Consider the following 15,368-nt stretch of genomic DNA (forward strand, 5'->3'; position numbering starts at 1 on the left):
TTGGAGGTTCCTAAGCAGGGAATAATGTATCTGACAGGAATATTATGTCTGACAGCAAATGTTTTCAATTTAAGAGAAGGCAGGATGAAATCTGGTGGCTCAGTGCTGAATCTGGTCCAAGCCAGACTGGATACAGTGTTTCACATATAGAACAACTGATCAATAAGTTATGAAATCAGAAGAGAGGTGGATTATTTAAATTATAGTCTTAATTTATCATTAAGCTTAATGTGGATCATTGGTAGTTTTTGATCTCCTTTTGGATAAAAGATTAGATGAAAGTCTCCATTGCGGTCTTTTTTCTTCAGTTGTTACCACTCAGAAATCTTATTTTTAGCAGTGGGTTACAAAACCTAAGTAGGATTATGAACAAAAAGTTGGAGGTGGAACAGGAATGGAACTTGAGTGTTTGATATTTTTAGGTACCTAAATTCAAGATCAATGCCTAACTTTGCTTAGCAGCAGGTATTTAACAGGCAAAAGGACTGGAGGCAGCTCCTGCAAGACACTGAAGGCTGCAGCCAACACGAGGCAGCTGAATTGTGTTCAGCCTTGTCTAGGATCAAGGCTGGTCCTCAGGGAAGGGAAAAAAAGTGTTTTTTTCTGTACAAAATTATGGTTAATTTACCAGTGTCTCAGCAGAGACAGCTGTCTAGAAATTCAGACTGGTTTTACAGGCGATTTCTGGAGATATTTTTTTTCTGCTGGTGTATTTTTAATCAAGTTTGGAGTATGTGGGTGTGTTTTTTACAAAAATACATGATCAAATAAGTATTTATATACTTCCCTTCTCATAAGAGTTACAGATTTTAGTCCTCAAATAATAAACCTTTGTGTTCCAGTTTTTTTACTTTCACCATGTGTAAATGTTGATGAAAACTTCCAAAGTGGAGGTTAAGGCAGAAGGCAATTAATTACTCCAGTTGGATTTTTATGTCAAAAAAATATTAATAACTGTGAGTGATCCAGTGCTGATCCAGACAATCGGGTATGGTTTTAAATTTGAAAAATAACTTTTCAGTTTCTTCTTTGGTTGTATATTCTCTGCTCCAGAGAATCTAGACCTTATGCACAAGTCTATTGTTGAATCAGTTGCTAAAAATAAACAGCATTTTTCCCAGTTTTCCTTTTGAAAAGCTCTTAGCAACAGTGGGATATATTTGCCTTTGCTGGGGGTGTGTGTGCATGCAGGCAGTTTATTTAATCTAATAAACAAGGTCATGGCTTACCAGGGAACCTTAAAAACATTTCTCCCTATTTTGGTTCTTTCTGTGCCAAACCAACCTTCCATCCTTGGAAGAGTCACCCTGGACCTGCAGAACTGACAGAGGCACCTTCTCCTGTGTGTAGGATCTGCTCCGGGAGAGGAGTGGAACAGGGATCTGGGTTCTCTTGTGATCATGGGGTGCCACTGGCACAGGTGCTCAGAGAAGCTGTGGCTGCCCCTGGATCCCTGGAAGTGTCCAAGACCAGGTTGGACGGGGCTTGGAGCACCCTGAGCTAGTGGAAGGTGTCCCTGCCCATGGCAGGGGGTGGAAGGAGCTGACTTAAAGGTCCCTTCCAACCCCATCATTCTGGGATTTTCAAGCAGAAAGCTCTGTCTTTTCCAGTATGATGAGTTTTCAGCCCCATAATCAGGATCAGTAAAGTCGTTTCTTTCTGTCCTTGGAAGAGGAGGATTATCATGGATGGCTGTGACAAGAAAAATTGCATTGGACTGAAAATTACAGAAACCTGTGAAATCCTTCCTTCTTGCTTGTCACTGTTTGTGGACTGTGCTTCCTTAAGGAGATCCAAACCATGGAAATGCTGCTCTGGAAGAGCATTGTGTGCAATGTTTATTTGAGTAGATGTTGTTAGTGGCCAAATGTTTGTTTAAAATAAACATAAACCTGACTGATTCCTCCTGAGGAGCGATTTATTTGTTTCAGATTTGCACTACAACAGTGTTAAAGCAGACATGAAAAGCAACTTTGTTTTTTGTGGGTTTTTTTTAAAAACAAATTTAGGCTTCAGTTTACAGCCCTGTTTGAAATATTTTAGAGCAATTTGATTCAAGTTCAACTATTCAAATATTTCTTATTAGGATGGCGGCTCTTTGGATCAAGTGCTGAAAAAGGCTGGGAGAATTCCAGAGCAGATCCTGGGCAAAGTTAGCATTGCGGTGAGTGGGTCCATGGGAATGGGCACCTCTGGGGCTTGGTTGGGCAGTGCCACATCCAGGACTGAGGGATGAGGGAGAAGGGAATATTCCCAGATTTTGCAGTCTGTTGCTTTCTCTTCTAAAGCATCTTTGTACGTGGTAACTGTGGGCACTGGAATGAGTAACACATTCTGGTGTGTGTGCTTGGAGTTGCTGCTTTTGGATCAGTTGATGCTTCTGGATAAGAGCTGAATTAACACTTCCTTATTTTTCAATATTACCTTTTCATCTCCATTCTGCAAAAAGCTCTGTATGCAGAACTTCCAGGAAGGGCTTGGATGACTTTGTTTTTCTGAGGCGGAGGTATAAATTAAAACTCAGTGTTGATTGGCAGTGATTACATTTTGGGATTTCTGTTAAGCTGCTTTCAGATGGAATTCTTGTACAGACAAAACATCCAACTCTCTCTTCTGCTTCCTAAATGAATTTCTTTTTCATTTGTCTCTAGGTAATAAAAGGACTCACATATCTGAGAGAAAAGCATAAAATAATGCACAGAGGTGAGATAAAAGTTTGTGTTGTAACTTTTCTTGAATATAATTTTTATTCACATTAAAATACCTCTTTTTCTCTATGATTGGTTCATCATGGTTCCATATGCCTTTGGTTCAAAGGGTTTTTCTTGGGCAGTGTAAGGCAAACTTTCTGTTTTAAATCTAAATCTCTTACCATGACTATCAGGTGTCTTCAACTTCTGTCTTCCTGCAGCTTATCTGGGTTTATAATCCATGCTTGAACCTGCTGTTCTTGCATTATATGTGCACACAGAACTTGTCTGTGTTTGAGACTGATTGCAGTTGAAATCTCTGATGTAGATTTCATTTGACTGTTCAACAGTCATGGCCATTAAAACTTTTTCAAGAAAGTCACTATTTTTCCCATCTGTCTTACATTCACATGCTGTTTACTGACATTTGTCATGCAGAACTGCATCGTTTTTATACTTTAAACAATTAAAAAACCACGGTGAAGCTGTGTAAAATGGGAGTGTTGCTTCTCCTGGGTCTTTAGTTATTTTAGAATAAATGTATTGGATTATTTTCTGCTTTTAGTTGCCCTTTTTAAAATCCAGCTCTTCCATTAATCTGTTGCATGTTCCGTTAAAGAAAAAGAACCCTTGGTACAGTAATAAATCCATTATTGCTGCTGTGGATGTGAAGGTGGAGCTGGAGCAGTCCATGTTCCTGTGTGGCTGTTGGAGCAGTGGTGGTGCCCTGTGTGCAGCCCACAGCAGCTGCTGGGGGAGCTTTGGACCGTAGGAGAATCTTCAGACATTAATATGTGTCTTGAGTTTACATTTGTTGCCCAGACCAAAAAGAGGAATTAGCAATCCCAGCTTGCACAAGCTGTTGTAGGATCACCTACAACATGAACTTGTGTTTATCACACATTTCTGGCTTGTGGTTTTTTTAAACAAATATAGCTCTCTTGTGGAGCAAGGGGGTTGGAGAGAGACTCTAAAACATTTCTGGTGATAGTTGCAAAGTCATTTGTCTCTGTTCAGAGCATAAGGACTCCAGGGAAAGAGATCACCTTATTTTAGGGCATCCTGGAAGAGTAACTGCTGCATCTTCTTGTTCTCAAGTCAGCCACAGCAGTGGGTTGTTACTACGTTGGTTGCTTGGTGGTTTTTTTTTAGGTTGTTCTTGCTCAGCTGAGACAGCAGTTTTCATTTATTTATTTTCAGTTTTACAGTCTGTAAATCTGATAAATCCAAAATGAAGCCTTCCTGATCTCATTTAAGTGCAGTTAACCTCACAGTATTTGCTACATCAGAGACTGCACTTCAGGTTCATGGACCAAGAAAAGTTCCTTCTCCCCATTGCTTCCAGTTTTACTGGATTGCCCTGCAGTGTAAAATTGCATGTCCACATTGTGGTTTTTATTTTTCAGCTCAGTTTCCATCCTGTGTGCTCTGACAGCAGCAAGAATTCATGACCTTGTGCACTTCTTGCAGGAGCTGTTCTGTGATCACATCACATCTGTGATGTCTGATAAAGAGGGAGCCAAAGTGATGTTTTGGGAGTTGATCATGGCCAGTGCTGGCAGCTAAAAGGAAAACCAGTCAGAACAGGGACTGGTTTTCCCATCTCTGGCCATCATGAGCCAAACTTGCAGCTCCTGTCCTCGATGCTGTCCACGGGTCTGTCTGTGCCACAGACTTCGTGCATTATTTGGACACCCCTTATGAAGGTTGGAGTGCAGGTGAAGCTGCTTCTGGCAGTTTTTCCAAACTGCCTCTTCCTTGAATCCCAGCTGAAATAAACAGTGCTGGTAAAAGCACTTTTCTCTTCCTGTAACTGTGTCAGCATTATTTTATACACAGCTCTGATAATTGGAGATTTCTGTGCTTTGCTTTCTCTAGCCCCTGTAGTTTGCTATAGCACTGCACTGACAAGGTGTGAACAACATCTCACATGGGCTGTTTGTTCTCACTCATCCGTCCCTGGGGAAAATGTGTGCACTTGGTGGGCTTGTTTTCAGTAGGATTTATAGGAGTTGTGTTGTGGGGAGAGTGGGTGACTTAAAAATTAAGAGACATCACTGTTAAACATGAGAACATAGCAACAAAGGGCCAAAAAATCTGTTCTTAAATCTAAAGACAGCAAGGCTTGTGAGAACTCATTTGCAGGAAGGAATTTATTCCACTGCTGTGTTTTATTACCTGTGTGGCAGCATCAGCAAGTTTGGAATATTGAGCTTAAACTGTTTTCGTGCACAGGTGTGTCCTGGACTAATTCTGGGGAAAAGTGTTCATTTGTCATTCCAGACAGCTCAAGAAAGAAGTTATTGGGGCTTACTAGAGCAGGAATGGAAAATACAGTCCTTTTATAGAGGAAAATACAGTCCTTTTACTGCTCTTCTGGAGCTGGGTTCTGGTCCTCTCTGAACAGACAGGAATGAAATCACGAAACCTGTGGAAGATAAACTGGTGGGATACAAGGCACAGGAAAGGAAGGGCCAAGGAGCATCACTGTGCTAGACATTCTAATAATATCTTCTGTTAAATAAAGACATCTCTGGTCCGGTGTGAAGCTTAATCCTCTCTGGAAAGTCTCTCTTTGCATAGAAGCTGCTTTGTAAGGTTTTGAACCCCAGCTGGAGGCAGCAGCCCCAGGGCAGGAGGTGCCACCCAGCAGGGAAGTGTCAATGGTCTGTTCCAGGGTGGCAGTTCCAGAGGATTCTCATGAGATCCTGCTTTGGGAAATGGGAATTGATTGGAAGATCTCAATAATGTGCTGCAAGACACGTCTCTGGTGTATGTCCTCACATCTGACTGCTCAGTAACTGGTGCAGAGTGAATTCTGGTCTGAAGGTGTTATGGCAACATCCAGGGCCACCTTTCAGAATGAACTTGTGGGGCAGAGCAGAGGAGGGAACCTCTGACAGAGATTATCAAGTGTTCTGGAAACTTCTCTGTATTGCCAGCTCCCTTTGCAGTGTCATATATCCATCCCCCTGGCAAAGGACTTCTCTATAATTCTCTTCCTGGCTTGTCTGGGGTGGTGTATAAAATACCTTCCACTTTCTTTAAAACAGAAACACTTCCATAACACACTTTGTGTTCCTTTTGTCTGTTCCTTGCAAGTTCCAGCATACATTTTGCAGGATGCCTTGGCATTCCTGTTCCTCTGGCAATACAAATCTCTGGTTTCCAGAGAAACTGCTGAAGTGTTCAGAGGCTCTGGAGTGAAAATAGAATAGGTGCTACATTTAGAGGGGTGGAAAGGCAGCAGCCTTCCAAACATCACTATGATCACATGGGGGTGCCTTGTGTGGAAAATGAAAATACTCCAGGGAAGAGAAGCTTTGTGCAGAAATCCAGTGAGGAGGCGTGGTTGCTGTGCTGGTCTGAGAGGTGCAATGTGGCATTGCCACCTGCAAAAACACTGAAGGGAAAAGTGAAGCCTTCGAAAGACCAGGGGGATTCTAAAACTTTAAGATGCTCATAAAGAAAACTTTGTTTGGGGCACTGACAGTGGAATGGTAACGATTTTTTCTTTGCCATTTAATTATGAAGTATGAATGAACTCTAGACACTAAAGTGAGGATTTACATCTTTGTTCTGAGTTGAATTTTTAGCTGTGCATTGATGAGCAGCACAAATCTGGGTATCTGTGATTTGTTCAGGCTCTGCTGTGCTTCCAGTGTATTTTGCAAACACTGTTTTTTCCACCTTGCTTTTGCACAGAGCTTTGGGTGCAGATTCCTGTGCAGGTGGGAATCTCTAATCTCTGCTCCCTGCTTCCCTGCTCCGGCTGCTTTGGGTTTGAGTTTGGTTGTTTTTTAGCTCCTGCTGGCATTTTAAAGCGGTAGGTCAAGCTCCCAGACTGGATTCTTCCTTTCCACAGTGGAGTGTCCCTGTAGTGAGGTCTCTCAGCAAGAAGGAGACAGAGCTTGCAGAATGTCCAGCTGTGTGCCCAGCAGCCCTGATCCTCTCCTAGGAGTGGGGAATTGAAAGCAGCACATGCAAAATACCTGCCTGGATTTTTTGTACACAGATCAGCCAGGACACTGCTCCCGGTGTGCCTGAACAGTTTCAGTTTCCTGGAAGGGGATTTCAGGGACAAGAAAATGGAGCCACAATTTCCAAAAGTAGATAATTATCCAAACTTTGTGTTATTCCTCAAAAGGGAGCTGGAGGAGGAACAGCTGAAATACAGTTTTGTTTTATTTTGCCCTCCCCATGGACCTTGTTCAGTGAGGCATAAACATCCTGCATGGAGATCTTTCTCCAGTGGGGAGAAGTCACATCAGTGTCCTCTTCCCAGGGACATCCCCTGGGCATCCCAATCAAAGGGCAGCTCTTGGAATATATCTGTGCTTAAAAGTGAAAAGCAAATGAAAATATGTGACAGCCTATGGACTTCTGGGTCTGCTCTGAAGTGAAATTAATGATTCTCTTTCTTCAAAACAAATTTCCAGGTCCCTTTTTTCTGCAGCATTACTCTGCCAATGTGGGCTGTTGGTTGCTTATTTTGATAATGGGTTGGTAATGACCAGCTAAGCAGTGAGATACACTGAAAAACCTCCTTACAGCTATAAAAGAAACACTAAACACTTGTTCCCTGTACCTTTGCATTCACAAAGAGCTGTTATTAGTTGCTAAGCTACCAGTGACCCTTATTAAATTTCCATTTAGGAAAAGTGATGAATTCAAAATCATGAGGGGGTTCTCTCAAAGGAAAAACAACCTCAAAGTATTTTAAATACCTATTTTCAATAATAGGGAAATTATTTTTTAAGAGCTTTTAAAAAAAACCAACAACCCAAATCTAAACCAACAAACAAACCCAAGACCACCACCCGAAAAAACCCCAACCAAACCCAGAAAACAAGAACCCACTCCAGGAAGTGTTTGGGCAAAGGATGATTTATGCCTATGTAGATATGGAGGAATGAGTGTGGTTGCTGTAATTCATTGACCTTTGTAAAATAAATATGTAGGGCCTCTTTATTGATCATTTCTAGGCAAAGGATCATCATTCAAGAGGAGTTATGCTGTTGTACACTTACTTATCTCAAAGGAGATCATTTATCTGCGAGGAGGATGTGGATGCTCAAATCTCATATTTAAAAGCCAGGAAATAGGGCGAAATCAAAAAGCTGACAACCTTTTATGCATGTGTAATTTCAAATATTTCTTTTTATTTATCTGTAGTTAAATAGAGAGTTTGTGAAATGGGCCTGGGAGGGACCCAAATCTGTGATTATTCCCAGAGAATGGAAGCAAAGGGAGGCACATGAGAATTACCACCTTGCATTGTCGGATTTCCTGTTTTATGTCTTAAATCATCCATTCATTTTTCTTCCAGATGTTAAACCATCCAACATTTTGGTAAACTCTAGAGGTGAAATCAAGCTTTGTGACTTTGGTGTCAGTGGACAGCTGATAGATTCTATGGCAAACTCCTTTGTTGGCACACGCTCCTACATGTCTGTAAGTACAGATTTAAGTACAGATTTTACAGCTCTGAGTTTGTTAGGGTTGAGTTGTCCCAGTTCTGGTGATCAAACAAGAACCACCTGTTGCTGTTCCTGCTGCTGTTCATGGTTCAGCTCTTCCTGCATTCCAGGAATATTCCAGTGTCATATCAGATTATGTGTGGGGGGGAAGAAGTGTTGCAGGAAAAGCCAAGCACTTGGAATATTTATAACATTCCAGAAGAGATGGGACTGTGTCTACACTGCAGAATCCAGTCAGGTTTTGCATTTGGGGGTTGTACACGTGTGTCTCCCAGAAAAGCCCAGTGTTTATGGTTTGTTTTCCTTAGGAAGTGTGGTTCTCTTCCCACTCCAGCATTCACTGGGGTCACTCTGTAGGCAAAGTGCTGCCTCACCAGCTCCTGGTGTGTCTGCTCCCAGATCCCAGCATGGCTGCCGCAACAGGAGAAATCCTGGGAGTGGCAGGTGTGGGCAAGGAGTTCATCTGGGACTGTTTCCAGGGTGTTCTGTGTTCCTGTGGATTAGGAACACCTTGGAACTTCTCTCCAGATGAGCTCTCTGTGTGATGTGCAAGCCCCAGCTAACGGAAATAACAGCTCTTTTATTCTCACACACCTTGTTCAGCACACAATTAACTGGTGCAGTTGTTCCCAGCTCTGGCTGTAGGATTAAAACTGTGTGGGCTTAGACTTAAAGGGGAAAAAAGCTTTAATGCTGCCTCTGTTCAGCATGAGACCTGCATTGTCTTTGTGTCATTTCATCTTGGGGACACGCTTGAAATCGAGCTGGGGTTTAAGTTCTCACATCTGGGGGCTGTTGCTAATGAGCAAAACCAAATCCACAGCTCCAGCTCATCCACACTCCTGCCTTTCCCTGTCTCTTTCAGAAGGGATGAGAGCCAAGTGCTGTCTGCCTTCAGTTTTCTTCAATTTACTGTTTGTACAAACTGAGGTTTGGCTTTGCTCTCTGGCATCACAGACCAAGCCATGAGGGGGATTTTGTTTTAGTAGTGTTTGAAGGATCTTCTCTTGCAGTAGCTCCCTTTGCACACTTCTAAACATACAGAATTATTACCTACCAAACATCTCTTTCTACTGCATGGAGGTGTGTAAAAACACAGTGTTTAACTTGAAACAGTTTCTAGGTTTTAATTATATCCACCCACCTTCCTTTACACTTATGTTTTATGAAAATCTTGGGTTTTGGGCATCTCCATTGTTGTCCAGCAGTTGGGTAGTTTGTCCAGATGGCTTTGGAACTGACTGGGGTGGGACACTGGAGAAAACTCAAATATAATCTCAGTAACTCCTACAAAACTAATTTAACAAAACTATCACCCCCTTATGGCAGAAGGAAGAGGCTTTACTGCATTCTCATATTCTCTGAGAGGAAGTTTCAAATTACATATGTATTTTTCCAATATGTGCATGTAATCAGAGAAGAATCTGCACCATTTTGGTAAAATATGAGCTTGATTTTAAAAAGTACAGAAAAGTGAACATTTTCTTTGAGAATTCTTAGTAAAAATGGATCTACGAGTGAAGTACATCAATGTATTAATAATTTCAGGAACCATATTCAGCACTGAACATAGACTGACAAAGCAGGTGCAAAAATTAAGCAAAAGGAGTTAGTGCAGCACTCATCTTTTGGCTTTGGCAGAAGCAGGTGGAGGATCACACTGCTCAAAACTGAGGGTCTGTGAAGCAGTGGGACTGGAATAGCCAGATTCACTTCTGATCATCATTCAACTGACCAAAAAAAATCCCATACTTAAATATCTTTACAGTGTGTAAATCTCCTAAAGACAGTACAAAATATATTTTTGGTTGAGTCTGATCTTGCCTGCAGAGCCTTGTGTAATACTTCCATTAGATTTGTGCTAAAGAAATAAAACAGTACATCAGAATACCATTTCTGAGAAGTCTCACATTGTTTGCAGTGACGGAATGTTTGGGGAATTTCAGGAAGTTCCGAGGACAGATTTCCAGGAAAACACCAATACGTCACTCATTTGAGCATGCTGTACTAAGAAGTTGGGGCTTCATCCTTTACTTTATCCAGGGTATTGCTGAATGTAATTTTTAAAAAAACTTTTTTGTTACAAACCTGTGTCTCCTCCCCTCCCCTTTGTTTTGCAGCCAGAGAGGCTGCAGGGCACTCACTACTCAGTGCAGTCGGATATCTGGAGCATGGGGCTGTCCCTGGTGGAAATGGCCATTGGCAGGTACCCCATTCCCCCTCCTGACTCCAAGGAGCTGGAATTGATGTTTGGCTGCCCCGTGGAGGGGGATTCTCCAGTCACAGAGACCTCTCCCAGGCAAAGGGCGCCTGGCCGACCGATGAGCTGTGAGTTACAGCACTGTTAAATTCATTTCCAATACACTTCTCTGTCAGCTTCAAGGTCTTTCTTATCTGATCTTGGTCTGCAGAGTGGGGCTTTAAACTTCTAAAAATCAGGGTTGCATTGGGCACCTGGCTCAGCTTCACTGTGAGGAGCCATGTGAGAACAGAGCACCAAGACCCTTTTGTTGGTGGTTCTTGTGAACAGCCCCGTTACTGGGATCCCAGTCTGTTGCTCTTGGTCTCTCCAAGATGCTGATCCAAATGCAGCAGGATGATTCCCAGTGAAGTGAGTGCTTTGGATCAGACCCAGAAATGACTCCTTGCATGAAAGCATTACCCTGTTGCTGTTGCACCTTTTCCTGTAAATCTGCTGGGTGTCAGGTGCCAACAGTGTCAACTTGGGCTTCCTGAAGCACTCTTGCTATGGAGGGAGAGTAACACTGTGATTCCACTTCTCCCATTTCTTCCCAGCCTATGGATCAGACAGCAGACCGCCAATGGCAATCTTTGAACTTCTGGATTACATTGTCAATGAGGTAATTTATAAACTTAAAAACCTGCACTTTACAACTGTAAATTTTTAAAGCATCCTGGAATTTGGGGGACTGTGGGATTAGTGCTATTTAGTTTGGTTTAGCCAACCTAATTCACAATTCTCCTATCTTTCAAATAGCTAAGCTCCAAGGCTAGTTAGAGATTGATATTTTAGAATGGATTGTTTCCAGTATTTTCACACGTACCACTGAAACTTGTGTGACTCCACGGCTTCTGTTCTTCTAAAAAAACAAAGCACGCTCATGTTAGCTGTCATTTGTAGCAGCTGGATAACAATTGTTCCAGCTGGATGAATTATTGAAAACTGTCCAACTCGCCCATTTAAAAGGCACAGTTGATGTCTGGGTCCCTGCATTGCGTGTGCCCCTGATAAATTGATAAATTGCTTCTGTAACTCATCTGCTTGCACAATGCTCTCAGATTACAAAGCTATTTTGCATATTATATAACACCCCAATCTGCCAGCACTAACTCTGGGAATAGAGTTAGCACTGAATTACTTCAGCTGCTGTGGTCCTGCTCTTGCAGCATCCCTGAGGGGGTCAGTTTGGGCTGAAAAGCTGCAGTAGTTGAGAGTTTGGCAAGATTATCTTGTGCCACCTCTGATTTAGCACAAACGTCTTCAGCAGGATCTGCTGCCTCCAACACAGGCTGTGCACCAGAGAGTGAGTGCAGGCCTTGTCTCTGCTCTGTACATAAAAGTAATTCCGTGCAAGGATGAAAACTTAACCCTGATCCTGTGGCAATGTCCTGGAGGACAAGGCAATAACGTGCAGGTTAATGTAGTCCCCCTTCTTTATTTGTCAGAATTCTTTTTTAATTCAGAGCCTGAACAAACTCATTCCCAGGGACAGAAAATTTAGATCAAAAGGATTATGGAAGTAATGATGGGCAGGGCATCTTCCCTTAGCAGTGCAGAGAATGACAGGGTGCTCATTAGTGCTCTGAGCCTTCTTTAATGAGAGCTGAGGCTGTGCTCACCCCATTCAGGTGTGTGGGGAGAAAATAACCAACTGACCAAAACCCACCCCATACCAGGGAAATTCTGATTCATTACTGAAACACCTGAAATCCTGCAGCTGGGAGTAATAATCCAAATCAGCCAGGGTTTTACAGCTTTGCTCAGATGTGGGACATGTAACTGGTAGATCCCTGGGTAGGTTGTGCATCATCATGTGTTAGTTATGCTGAATGATTGCTGATTTTTAAAATTTATTGATTTATTTATAGCCACCTCCAAAACTGCCCAATGGTGTCTTTGGTTCTGAATTTCAAGATTTTGTTAACAAATGGTGAGTATTGTCTCTGTATTTTCTCTGTGGCTGAGTGGCAGACGGACACACTGGGGTCAGCCCTGCTGTCTTTGTCTATCAGGCACTTGGCAATCAGAGTCCCTGCTCCAGGCCAGGGCAAATGCAAGGGCACTGCAATCAGCATAATCCTCTTTGGGTGTTAATGTGCCTGAAGTTCATCTTACAGGCAACTCGTGCATCCAGAGGAACCCCAAGGCTCAGAGATGTTCCCTTCTTTAGAATTTCGAAATTCTTGTAGAATTTCTGCTGCTGTGTGCAGCTCAGAGTAGTCCTTTCCCAGCCTCAGGGAGTGACCCGCAGACAGCTTCTCCAAGGCTCAGGCACATCATCTTGCAGTGGCTGTGCTGTGGGGTGCAGAATCTTGCAGGCTCCAGGTGTTTCTTTCTTCCCCAGGAACCAACACCTTAAGCCCAGCAGCCATTCCCCCATCTCTGCTTTTCCAGTTGCACCTCAGTGATGCCAGCACCAAAGCAGTGCTAAGGGAGGCAGCTCACTGCAGTTTCAAAAGTTCATTTATTTAGTAAATATGTTTATTTACAGCTTCCAGAAGGAAGGACAGTAATGCAATAGCTCTGCGTGATACTGAGCTTGAAGAGACTTGGGGGAAAGAAACATGAGGGATAAAGTGGCTCATGTTGTTTTAGTTGAAACGGGATTTCTCTCTCTAGCTTGGTTTAGACACTCATCAGTCACAGACAACTCAGGATTTCTGACCTAGAGCTGTGGAACCCACACAAGGGAATTGCAGGCTCCCATCTCTGTTTGAGAGGCACCTGATGCTTTTATCAAGTGCTGTCACCAGACCAGAGCAGTACAACCAACATGACACAACTTGAGCCTTATTTTAAAACATAATAGAGTGCAACTTGTGTAATGCTTTGTGTTTTCCTAGTTTAATTAAAAATCCTGCTGAGAGAGCCGACTTGAAGCAGCTGATGGTAAGTGAAGGTTTTTAATTTGATCTAAGAGCACTTTCCAGGCAGATTGGCTTCCTCAGCTGGTCCAGAGCAGATCAGAGCACGTGGCCTCAGGGGTAGCTCAGCTTGAGGAGGAACAGCTTTCCTGAGCTAGAGGTCAAGGGGCTGCAGATTTCACACCTTCCTACAAAAGGGACTGTCAAGGAGACTAAAACTGGTGGGTTGTCAGTCTGCCATTTGATAATCACAATGGGTGACTTAATTAACAAAAGAATTCTCTCTTGAGTTTATTAGTTAATAATAAAGTACTGATTAATACTTTTAGGAGGACAAAAGAACAAAGCTCCGCATACCATATGGACTAATTAAATATTTTTTATCATCTGTTGTGAAACACAAAATTTCTGGTTTTTACCAGCTTTGTCTTGCAAAATCTGTAGAACTCAACAGAAATCCTGCATTTTTCCCTGTATGAAATAACTGTATCAGTCTCAATGAATCTTTTTAGTTTTAAGTGCAATGCCAGGACTTCAGTTGTACTGCAGAAAATCAGATTTTCCCTGCCCTGATCCTGCTGTACAATAATGGTGCAAAATGCAAAGAGACTCTTTCTATTACAAAAAGCCTTTCAGTGCCCGGGCAGACATTTTCCAGAGTATCATCTTGAGTGGCTGAGTCACATCCTTATCATTCATGTGGTGTAAGTGCTCTGCAGCAGGCACTGTGGCAGGATTCCTCTGGGATACTTTGGCACGTGCTGGTTGCTTCTGCAATTCTGTGGCAAACTCTCCACGTGGTTTATAAAGTTTTACAGCTTGATTGCTCTAAGTGGATTTATTGTGTTGGGTGTTCCTGAGGGCTGTTCCTGAGCGGACTGAGTGCTGGCACACTGACCCCGTTTCTCCTGTGCCCAGATCCATGCTTTCATTAAGAGATCCGAGGCGGAGGAGGTGGATTTTGCGGGGTGGCTCTGCTCCACCATCGGCCTTAACCAGCCCAGCACCCCCACACACGCTGCCGGCGTCTGAGCCTGGGAGCAGCTCCTGGACTGTACCTCTGGTGACAACGATGCTCTTCTGGTCCTCTTTCCTCAGCTTTTGTACCTGTTCAAACATGTATTTCACCTCTTAAGGAAGAATGTCTTGATAGCATGTGCCAAACGGTTTTAAATCTTGTCCTAAACTAATTGGTATCGTACCGGGTTCTGTTGTTCACTGACCAAATGTAAGCTGTGTAAGTTCCAGTGCTTGCTGATTTTAGGTGATTATGGATATTCTTTCTTAATGAAAATATCACTGGGGGAGGTTGGCCCCTGGCTTGTTTGAACTTTATCAAGACTCTCTGTAAATCGTTGGTACTTCAATCATGCTTTCCCTGAGCTCCCCAGGCTCGGGATCGGGATGCTCCGAGCCTGTCTGTGAGCATGCTTTGCTGCTGCCCAGCTGTACCCGAAAGTTAGGCCTCCTGGCTCCAATTTTGCAGTTGTCTAGAGATCTCTCTCTTTGCAGGTGAAGAAGGCAAGAGCTCTGCATTTCTTGGAATGCACAGAGCAATATTCTAATTGTAGACTTGTTCATATTTCTATATTTATTTTTCAAACATATCATCATCCTTGGATTTAGTGATGTATGTCTTTCTAATTGATTTTTAAAAGTTAGTTCTTGGAAGTGTCCTATGGAATCAAGACAATGATCCAAGCACTTTGCTTTCTTTTAACCTAAAGATTCATGACAACTGTGTTTAGTGTCTAAAAGTGTATGAAAATCCTTTATTGTTTTATTCTCTCAGATGTTTAGCAATGGGTTCTCTTAATAAATATATTATCAAGTAACTTCTTGAAGCTTTTTTTAAAATGTAACCAAGGCTTTAATCTGGTCACTGCGCTACAAATTCCAGCTCCTTGAAAGGATACTTTGGATGAGGAAATGCCTGAAATTCTTCTCCAGAAGGAATCCCCATCAGTGGGACATGAACTTCCACATGGCCAACAGGCTCGGGTATCAAAGGGCTGGCACAGCCCTGGGCCCAGCAGCGGCAGGAAATGTCTCATTGACACGTCCAAGGCTTCCTCCAGCTTGTCATGGCTCC

General features: G+C 42.7%; 1 protein-coding gene across 1 annotated transcript in view; it reads left to right on the plus strand.

Moving 5' to 3' along the window:
• Window positions 1–15,111, plus strand: part of MAP2K1 (mitogen-activated protein kinase kinase 1) — a 33,325-nt gene extending 18,214 nt beyond the window's left edge. The window contains exons 4-11 of the mRNA XM_048317393.1: window positions 2,087–2,164; window positions 2,652–2,703; window positions 8,020–8,144; window positions 10,291–10,498; window positions 10,967–11,031; window positions 12,281–12,342; window positions 13,256–13,301; window positions 14,195–15,111. Of these exons, the coding sequence (XP_048173350.1) occupies window positions 2,087–2,164; window positions 2,652–2,703; window positions 8,020–8,144; window positions 10,291–10,498; window positions 10,967–11,031; window positions 12,281–12,342; window positions 13,256–13,301; window positions 14,195–14,308 (750 nt within the window). The 3' untranslated portion in view covers window positions 14,309–15,111. The remainder of the gene's footprint in view (window positions 1–2,086; window positions 2,165–2,651; window positions 2,704–8,019; window positions 8,145–10,290; window positions 10,499–10,966; window positions 11,032–12,280; window positions 12,343–13,255; window positions 13,302–14,194) is intronic.
• The last annotated feature ends 257 nt before the right edge of the window (window positions 15,112–15,368 follow it).

The sequence above is a fragment of the Corvus hawaiiensis genome, chromosome 13 (genome assembly GCF_020740725.1).
Source record: "Corvus hawaiiensis isolate bCorHaw1 chromosome 13, bCorHaw1.pri.cur, whole genome shotgun sequence".
Taxonomy (NCBI): Eukaryota; Metazoa; Chordata; class Aves; order Passeriformes; family Corvidae; genus Corvus; species Corvus hawaiiensis.